General features: G+C 62.2%; 3 protein-coding genes across 3 annotated transcripts in view; 2 read left to right on the forward strand and 1 right to left on the reverse strand.

The window, feature by feature from the left end:
- Positions 1–4,813: 4,813 nt before the first annotated feature.
- MNEG_2069 (hypothetical protein) lies at positions 4,814–5,980 on the forward strand (the record flags this gene model as incomplete). The annotated part of the gene is made up of 4 exons (XM_014049455.1): positions 4,814–4,927; positions 5,168–5,230; positions 5,478–5,720; positions 5,852–5,980. The coding sequence occupies 4 exons, from the start codon at positions 4,814–4,816 to the stop codon at positions 5,978–5,980; spliced, it is 549 nt and encodes a 182-aa protein (XP_013904909.1).
- A 1,804-nt stretch (positions 5,981–7,784) lies between these two features.
- MNEG_2070 (hypothetical protein) lies at positions 7,785–8,692 on the forward strand (the record flags this gene model as incomplete). The annotated part of the gene is made up of 3 exons (XM_014049456.1): positions 7,785–7,886; positions 8,182–8,388; positions 8,633–8,692. The coding sequence occupies 3 exons, from the start codon at positions 7,785–7,787 to the stop codon at positions 8,690–8,692; spliced, it is 369 nt and encodes a 122-aa protein (XP_013904910.1).
- A 962-nt stretch (positions 8,693–9,654) lies between these two features.
- Positions 9,655–9,939, reverse strand: part of MNEG_2071 (Cycloeucalenol cycloisomerase) — a gene marked incomplete at both ends in the record, with an annotated part of 905 nt that continues 620 nt past the window's right edge. Inside the window, one exon of the mRNA XM_014049457.1 lies at positions 9,655–9,777. Within this exon, the coding sequence (XP_013904911.1) occupies positions 9,655–9,777 (123 nt within the window). The remainder of the gene's footprint in view (positions 9,778–9,939) is intronic.

Genomic DNA, 9,939 nt, shown 5'->3' on the forward strand with positions numbered 1-9,939 from the left:
GGCTGGTGGCGGCGGCCCGACGAGGGCGCGCAGCCGCTGAAGGGTGGTGCGGTCGTCGTCGAGTGCGTCCTCCTCGTCAGTGGTCATAGGACACGGCTCATCGGGGTCCGGGCGCCCCTCACCGGAGTGCGCGGCGGCGGCCACGGCGTGCGTTCGCTGCGCCAGCTCGCGGGCGCGCAGGCTGCGCTGGTACTGCGCCGAAGGATAAGGAAAGCGGCGGGCGGGGCGCCAGTCAGGGGGGGGGGTTGTGCCAGTGGCGCGACATGCAGCGGTGCGCAACCGAAATGGAGCGTTGCTCCCACCAGCATGCACACACAGCGGCCGCGGCATGCAAGTTGCATATTGGATCCTCAGTGTGGATCCGCTTACGCACCAGCTCGCGCAGCTGGTGTATAAACGGGGAGCCCCCCTGCTGCTGTCCTGCAGACTCGCCAGTGCTGGCCCGCTCAACAGGCATCAGCAATTCTGGATGTTGCAATAATTTAATGGACTATTGATGATCAGTGCGGCCCAGAACGAAGCCTCCGATGTAGATGGGGCGCCAGTCGAGTGCGGTCTGCGTGCCACAGCTGTAGAACAGCCGCTGAGTGTGATTGATAATGCATACTCAAACACATACGTGCATGCTAAGCAGCCTTCAGCCTTGCTCGTGCAGCGCAAAAAGTGTCCAAAGTACAAGCCCAGCTGCTGCACATCATCGCGTGTGCCCGCAGCTGACCGTGCGGACAGCTGGGTCTTGATTGCACTCGATTTGTTTGCTGAACGGAACATTTGTGGTGCGGGCACTACAGATTTGAGAGGCATCCCGTTCTCACACTCAACTGGCTGGCCGGCGATTCCCACCAGCCGCCCCCTTGCCCCACCCCTTGCCACTCTCTCCAGAACCATGGCCGCAGTATGATCAACCGACAGGAAAGCTGCAGGGTAGCTTCCCATGCTAGCACTACACAGCAGCCCCAGGGTGTTTGGCACCAGTCAACACTGTCAAACATGAGCGTTGTTGCAAAGAAACACAGCAGGCAATCAGCCCCGATGCCCGCCCATCTGCCCTGCTGGGCTGGCTCGCAGCAACACGGCCTTGTCCACGTCTCGCGGAATTGCCGAAGCCGGTTCGACTGATGCCTGCTGCTGCCCCTTAACCTCCCTGCCACGCATGCTGTCGAGCCACGCGCTCCTTCGCACGCCGCCGCCGCCGCCGCCGCCGCCGCCAGGTGCATCCTCCGACCCAGATTGCCCTGTGTCTGAAGCAGCCGGTTGAGCTGCTGCTGCTGCTGCTGCCGCCGCCGCCTGCTGCTTCGCCGCCTGGATGTCCTCGAAGCGCTTGCCCTTGTTCCGCGCCTCCCAGATGGAAGTGTAAGCCGTGTCGAACAGCACCACGCCGCCCACGAATAGGAGGGCAAGCCCTATATGCAGCGGCTGGTCGAAGGAGCGCATCCCCTGGCTGGCGCGGCGCCGCAGGTACTCCCAGCGGCCTGGGGATTGGGGTTGACGTGTAGCAATGCGAGTGGCTCAGATGCTGTGCGGCATTGCCATGGCCAGGGACGTCGACAAAGAGCGGTGGCATGCGCAGCGATGCAGCCTCGGTGAGCAGGACGCAAACTCGTCATATGGTGAGCTTGCACACACCACGGGACACAGGCTACGCCCCTCAACCCCGCACCCCAGCCTCGGACCCCGCCCGCCGCCCGTCGTGGCCGGCTTGCTGCTCACTGAGGCGGCTGGTGTAGCCGGCAGTGCTCCTGCCCCGGGCGTACCCGCTGCTCGTAGTCCAATCAGTGTTGACCCCTGCGTGGCCATACGCGCTGTAAGGGCCGCGGCCCGAGGCGCGCGCCGCTTCGTAGGCGGACCGCTTGCGATCTGGAGGACGGGCGGTTTTCGGGAGGGCCGGGCGGGGGCGCGGTGTCTTGGGGCTGTGGGGCCGAGAAGGGTGGACGGAGGCGACGTGAGCAGGCGTCGTGAAGGACGCGGCGGGGCTGTCAGGGCAAGCATGGTTTGTTTTTGCGGCCAGCGCGCCCACCATCTGAGAGCAGTTGGTACGCCTCTTGTATGGTCTGCAGTCGGGGCCAGAGAGGATGAGTGGAGCGCCATGAGCCGGCTTGCCGAGTGATGTGGGGAAATGTTCGCCGCCTTGCCGCGCTGTTGTTCCCCCCCCAAAATCCGACGCGGGAACTGCTGCACTGCGCGCCGCAGCAGCTTCACGGCATCCCCTCACCCAGCCGCGCCAACGCCCTACGCCAGGGCGCGAGCGCACCTTGAAACGCGTCGCGGCCGCTGCCTGCTGCGCCTGTGGCGCGGTGGTGTGCTTGTCCGGGTGGTGCTCGACGACCAAGGCCCGGTAGGCGCGCTTGATCTCGTCAATACCCGCGCCGCGCTGCACGCCGAGTGCAGCGTACGGGCAGCTCATTCGGCGACCAAGCGGGCCACCGCAGCGCACGCGCAAGCGTGGCTCACAGGGCCGCACGCGCACCGCTGCACACGCAAATGCAAACGGTTGCGTTGACCCCTCAGCCACTGCTGAATGATGCAAACAATGCGCTAGGAATTATTGCCGCACACTATGCACGACCCGCGGAGCTCTGCGCCTATCATCAGCCAACTTTTTGTGCTGGAAAATCGAGGCCTTCCGGCATGATACAAAAATGAGAGCAAAGCGGCAATTCGGACCCAAAATAATAGCACGATACACGACAGTGATGTACAACTGCCAACCATCGCATGAAGTTTGCAACAGGCGGTTGCGTGGGTGACGGGGCTGCTGGCACCGGTGAGGACTGCTGGTGGGGCCCGGGTTGCTGCTGAATGCGCCGCAGGAGTTGTGCAACAATCAAGCAGCAGTCAAGATTTGTGTGCGTGCGGCAACACCAGCGCAAACAAAGTGTGGGTCCACCACACGTGCGTGAGCTCCAGTTGAGTCATTGAGTTCACGCGGTGTTTCATGCAGGCACTCAAGAGGCACGTGGGCACTGCGGCCGCCCGTGTCAGCTGTGCGTGTCGCAGGTTTGGGAAGCCATGGCGTGCAGTTTATGTGCGCTGTCCGTAGCCAAAGTTGATGGTGCATGCATGTGGAGCTCGACGTTGTCCTTGCAAAGGAATCCCACCAGCTAGATGGAGCAAGCAAGCAACGTCTCATCACTTGACGCACCGCTGTCCAGGGCGCCGGAAGATGTCCAGGGTACGCCGGGGATGAATTCAGAAACTGATTAAGACGAGGGTTGGAAAGTTGTGGCCTAGGTACCAGCAGCAGAGAGCAGACCACCTACCAACCCCAACAGATCCGCTCACGTGGCTTGCGGCCCCTGCGTACACGGCGAGCTGCAACACCCGTGGCACGCATTCTGTTTTTGAATATTTGCGAGGTGCAGAATAGAGGAAGTTGACGCAACCCTAATCCAGCAACGCATGCTTCGCCCGCAAAGCTGCTGCCCAGCCAGCAGCAGAAAACACTCGACTAATAGGGCTGCGAACATCCCTGCACTGTGACATGCAACCACTGGGCGCTTGCAGGTTGGAAGCGTTGGTGCAGGCAACACGTAGGGCGCAACATGGGGGCACATGCCAGGGGACATGGCATGGTCTTTGCCCTACTGCCGGTTGGGCGACACATACACTTGAAGCACTTTGTTGTGTGCCCGAGGCCGTTGATTGCAAGAAGGGAGACTTGGAGATGATAGTGTTGGCAGGTCTCAAGTACGGCTGCCGTCTGCAGCTGAGTCGAGTCAACGGGTCCGCTTGCGTAGCATCGGGCCTATGAGGCACAACTTGCTTGGGCTGACATTGCGGATCTCTCTCTCCTGCAGCTTAGTCTGGGCGAACAACCTGAGGGGGCGATCGAGGACATTAGCGCAGTCGTGTGCAGCATCAGATACAAAAATATTGACTTTTGGGAGGTGTGGCGGGTCAGAGGGCCTATGGTGCAGCAGGGGGTGATCGCCAGACAAGGTTGATGGTGGTGCCATCCGGTCGTGCTCGCCAGCTTGCGTGTGCGCGCATCGCCATGGCGGCAGCGGGTGCGCCCGTGCCCCAGGTTTCCTGCCTAGTGATGAACGGGATTACAAGCCGTAAAAACTGGAGGCGGGCGGTGGCTGCAGTCACCCGTGAAAACGCGGTGGTCTCTCAGTCGGACACGGCCAATGGCCACGACCATGGAGGGCGGAAGATTTTAAAAAGGCTCTGAGGCCCTACCCCCGTTCCCACAACCAATTCATTCGCAGCAAGCACTCAAGGTGAATTGGGCACGCAGTTAGCTCATGAGCTCCGCGAATCATCTCGCGCCTCAGCCTCCACCCACGGGCATGTCATCATGCCAGCGTTGGGCACAGGCTCCTCGAAGCCGCGAGCGTCTGGGTGCATCTCCATACCGCACCTGTACCCTTGGGTCAGCTGCGCGGAGATCCTGCCTGACCCACCCCCGGTGCTCCCCCTGCCCCCGCCCCCCTGCCCCTGGGATCATACGCGCAGCTCGAGTTGCTACCTGCATCCCCTCCTTCCCTCGCCAGCCCCACCCTGGTGAGGATGCTCTGCCATCGGGCGCAGCAGCGGGCTCGCGCAGCTTGGCTCCGGCCGCCGGGGCTGCACGGCAGTCACCAAACCCTTGGTCTAAAGGCAGCGCCTCCGCCTCGACGAGCGGCGGGGGAGTGCCAGTGGCGGCAGGCGGCTGAGGCAGCAGTTTTTGACGCAGTCACACGCCAGTGTAATCCCCTGAGCCCCACATGGGCTGCGGCTGTTCTGCCCTGTGGGCTGGACGCTCCACCAGCGCCCTATCACCTCAGAAAAGCATCCCCTGCTCACCCCGGGCGTCACCCCACCAGTCACCATGAAGTCCGCCATCTTCTGCGCCGTGGTCCTGCTGTGCGTCGCCGGCGCCAGCGCCAACGGCCTGCCCGACGTCAGCGGCCTCATCAACCAGAAGTTCGACCTGCTCAACGGGGTGAGATCCCATGCGCCTGCCTGGCTCCCACGCGCTGCCCAAGTGCCGTTGCTTCTGTCAATTTGCACCGCTGCCAGCCTTTGCCTCTGCTGGCTCGCCACGCCGGGCGGAAGCAACCTTTAGGGATTTATTTGTGGCCCTGTTGGTGCAGTAAACAGCCTGCTTAGCTGCCAACAGATGGCAGGTCAGTCCGTGGACCTCAAGAGCTTGTGCATGCCTTGCGCCCCTTGATTCGCGCAGCTCCTCAAGACCCCGGCCGGCCTGATCAGCCAGGGCACTGATGCCGCCCAGGCCGTGCTCAAGGTGCGGAGGAAGCAGGGCTACTGATTTTGGAAGAAGCAGTGCTCCATCAGCCCGGCTGTGGCAGGGCAGGGGTGCAGCATGCTGGCGCAGCCTCAGGGACGCGGATTGCGGAATGCACGAGCACTTGGCACTGCAACAGTGTGGTGGCGTCCACCCAGCCCAACACCAACTGAAAGTCCCAAACGCACCTGTTCTTGAACCCTGCCCTGTTCTGCTTCACACGGGGGTCATACCCGCCCGCCTGCAGGCCAAGGTTGACTTCATCAACCAGGTCACCAAGGCCGTTGACATCAACGCCCTCCTGGCCCAGAAGACCGCCACCATCAACTCCGTGATCTCCTCCGTCACCTCCAAGGGTGCTGCCCCGGCCAAGGCCGCCGCCCCCGCCAAGGCCGCCGCCCCCGCCGATGCCGCCCCCGCCGCGGCCACCCCCGTCGCTGTTGATGTGGCCGTCGATGCTCCCGCCCCCGCTGCTGGCGGTGCGACCGAGGTGGGCACAATGTCGCTGTTGAGCGTGTCATGCGGGCCTGCAGCCTGTTGCGACACATTCAACCGAACCGAATGCGCAGCACTGCATCTTCTCCTTCCTTAACACTCCGCGCCTCTCAACATGTCGCGCAGGTGGTTGTCGCCGAGGCTGCGCCCGGCGCTGCCGCCGCGCCTGCTGCCAAGGCCGCGCCCGCCGCCAAGACTGCGCCTGTCGTGGCGAAGCCCGAGCCCAACGTTGTGCCTGCGGGCCCCAAGCCCTAGAGCGTTTCCACCCTGCTGGAGAGGCACCAGCGTGGATGTGCAGCGCATTCTCTCAGGCGCTTTGCCAGCGCTTGCGGCCGGCGCGCAGCATGGTCCTGCCTGGGCGAAATCAGCCATCGGAGGCAGGTCGTTGCATCCCCGCGGCTGCAGGCATTGAATTGCCGTGGCGTGGGCGGGCGACTGCCTGCTTGGGAATGTGAAAGCTTGCTTGCTGTCCAAGCATGGTTGTTAATTTTGTGATCACGTGGGTTCTGATTTTGAAACACCTTGCACACAAATTAGCTCAGGGGTGAAGGGAGAGGCAGGGAGTGCCGCAACGTGTGCAGGGTGGTTACCACCTAATTCTCGACTTGCAGCTGAACGAAGGCCCTTGAACAACACTGCAACAGCCCAAAAACAATCACAGGCTGATCCATTCAAATGTGTACTTGCACCCATAAAAGCTTGCAGACTACCGCATGTACCGACGTAAAGACGGTGTGCTGCATGTCGTGGCCACAATGCTGACATCAAGCGTGCAGCTCGGCGCTTGGAGCATACTGGCTGGTTGACGATGACTGATGCGGGCTGTGGATGGCCACAACTCATGTGTGCATGCGGCAGATGCGCAGGAACGCAGTCCAAATACGAACAGCACAAATGTCGTGTAAGCACGTCCTGCGAGGTTGAACGGGCTGACTGGCCAGGGTGAGAGCCGCATTGATAGCACGCTAGGAGGTGAAGTGAAGTGTGACAGATGGAAGTGGTGTGCTTTCATGTGGTGTGCAGGATGGCACGAAGCATGTGTTGTGCAGTGATTGGCATTATTCAATGTGGGTAGTGCGTTGACAAATCTCGGTGTCGGGGTGCAGCTGTTGATGGCTGCAGCACTTCACGCAGCCGCCTGCAGATATCAATTCTGTGAAGTGATGAGTGGCCCCTGCAACAGAAGGGGGGATATTGTGTGCTTGGCTAGCATCTTGAATGGCTTGGGCTGGCTCATGAGATTATGGGAATCTCGGACGACACTGCGGCGTGCCCAAACTGCTCACCGACAGCCATCACCGACAGGCCCGGACTTTCGCGGCGGCATGTGGCGGCCACCGCAGGTTTGAGACGCTTACACGTGCGCTTATAATTTTGAAGAGCCGCCTCACAACCCCGTCACTTGCTGGTGCGGTGCCTGACCGCTTCTGCTCACCTGCGCAGCCTGCAATCGGGCAGGCTTTATTTCATAAAGCGTTTTGGCGTGGCACACTATCATCCAACTGCTTCCAGCAAGCTCTATCACTTGCGAAAGCTGTCAACGGTGAGCAAACACGCAGATCTTTGGCACTGGGACATTGCCCTTGGCCTGTCGCGCAGCGTCCACGCCCCAAAGCAATGAAGACTGCGCTATTGCACCAGCTATCAAAGTGCATGTTGTGTAGACGCCAGGTGGGCCTCGAAATCCACGTGTCAGGTTGCCATTGCCTCAAAATGGCCGTCTCGCAGGTCTTCACCGTCCCCAACCCGGCACACGGACCCCAAAGGTGGATGCTCAATGATTTACCGCATACCCAGACGCCTGGACTGCGCTAAAGCCGCATGTCACCCCGTGAGGGTGACTCAGTAGCCAGCCTGGGCCATCACCCAAGCCACCGGCATAGCCACGGCACACCCACTATGGCTGGAATCGACACTCACGACCACTAAGGGGCATTCTGCCACCCGTCAACGCAGCCCACTGCACCCCTCCGCCTCCTGCCGGCCTCCCCATTGGGCTCCATCCTCACCACCCGTCACCCCTCCCTCCACATCCTCCAATGCCGGTGCCGCAGCCGCCATGAAGGCCGTCGTCTTTGTCCTTGCCGCCCTTGTGCTGGTGGCAGGCGCGCGCGCTGACCAGTCGATTGTTGATGGGGCCACTGGCGTCATCAATGCCAAGGTGAGCATGGGAACTGCATCAGCGCGTTCCCGCTGTAGCTGTGGGCTGGCTTGAACGCTTGAGCTGCTCGCTCGCCTGCCCAGCTCGCTCCTCAGCCCGCTCTCCCGTCTTGCCTGCTTACCCGAGGCCGCGCCCGGCCAGAAGCCTGGCGAGCCGTGCTCAGGGCACGCTCAGGCGGCGGCCGCAGCTCCCTCATAGCTCCCACCTTAATAATCGTGTCTCCTCTTGCACCTTGCCGCAACCCAAATCGTCTCAGCAGGCCTCAACATTTCCCCGTCAATTCTTGAACCCGCAGATCAGCTTCTTGAACCAGATCCTGGCGGCCAAGGCTGATTTGATCAACTCCCTCCTGGCATCCAAGAGCGATGCCCCCGACGCTTCCCCCGACGCTGGCGCCGCCGCCGCCGCCACTGCCCCCACCGCCGCCGCCCCGGTCGCTGTGGACGTGGCCGTTGACGCCGCTCCGGCCGTTGCTGCTGGCGGTGCCGCCAGCTCCACCGAGGTGGGTCTGCGAGCTGCACCCCCTCTCATTTCTGCGGGTGGGACGCGCGAAGCCTGCCATTGCCAAGCCAGCACAGCCCTGTAAAGTATTCTTGAAGTGCCAGGCGGTTGGATGCCCCTGGATGTGACTCGTTCCCAGGCCCGGCCCACCGCCTCAGCCCTGCCCTATCCGACGCCCCGCCCGCCGCCGCCCTAGCCCCATGCCAACCGCCCCTCCTCCGTCCAACCGTCCCTCCACACACCAGGTCGTTGTGGCCGAAGCCGCGCCGGGCGCTGCTGCCGGCAGGAAGCTGATGATGATGTGATGACATCACAGGCGGTGACGCGCCCAGTGTCAATGGTGCCCCCCCACCTCCCACCCGCTTCCTTCTCCTCGAAGCCCCCAACGACATGAACGTCGCACCCCTTGCAACGCCTGGGGCACAAATGCGCCCTGATTTTGCCTGGCTAGGCTTGACTGCGGTCTCATGAGCGGCGGCTGGAGGCCCCCGGGCCCAGTCCAACCTATGCGTGGTGGCTGATGGTGTTGCACGGCTTACGAGAGGGGGCATGGCAAGATGCGGCTGGCAAGCCTTGAGGGTGGCAGCGCTGTTTGAACAATCCTGAGCGCTGTTTGATACCACAAACACTGTTTCACAATCTGCACAATCAACATACAGCGCGACATGCGCAGTGCTTGGTGCGCTGTGCCATGGCCAAGTAGCGCTTCCTTCCGCCAGGCAGCCGCCTGCTATTTGACTGCAGCAGCCATGACATCTGACACACCTACATATGGGATGCGCCCTTGCAAGTTTGACACCCTCAGGGAGAGACTGCGTTGGCGGCCACTTTGGGTATTGTGTGGCCGGGGCCGTGACGCACGCACAAATTGTGTAATCTGTGAAGACATCCGAGCAATCAGGCGCTGCGCTGCGCGTGTGGTAGAGTCCGTGAGGCTCAGCTGTCAGGAGGTGTCATTCGTCCTCTTCTCAGGGCCAAGCGATGGGTCGCGTCGAGGGCGCGGCCACTCCATAGTGCAACGCAAAGCCAAGAGTGACGCGATTCAACAATTGCCCAAACATCAAACGCACTCAGTATTGCTATTGGTGAGCAAGTGCTACCAGCAGGCCCGCTGTCCTTAGCCCCGCCCAAATCGCTATTTCATCTCTTGCACCGCGGCCTGCATGCTACATCACCAGCCGCCCCCCTGCAAGGTCTGACGCCGCCAGGGCGCCAAAGGCCGCACCGCGCAGGGGACCCTGCCGTCGCTGCTGCGCCGCCGCTGCGCTCACGCCGCCCAGGTCAGGCCCGCCGCCGCTTTGTCGCTGTCCACGATGCCGCCGAACGTGATGCGCCAGGTGTCAAGGATGATAGTGACCAGCATGCCGGCCGCGAGAGCGTCAAAGGCAACCTGCACAAGCGCGCGAATTGGCTGCAGCGCTTGGGGACCGCCCCAAGCATTTGGCGGAGCTGAGGAGCGGGATGTGGATTGCAGCGGTGGCACTTGGCCTGGCGCAAATCGTGTTGCACCCTTGTGCACCCAATCAGCGACAGGGAGGGGGTGGCTTGTGAG

This window comes from Monoraphidium neglectum (genome assembly GCF_000611645.1).
Source record: "Monoraphidium neglectum strain SAG 48.87 unplaced genomic scaffold scaffold00224, whole genome shotgun sequence".
Classification (NCBI taxonomy): domain Eukaryota; kingdom Viridiplantae; phylum Chlorophyta; class Chlorophyceae; order Sphaeropleales; family Selenastraceae; genus Monoraphidium; species Monoraphidium neglectum.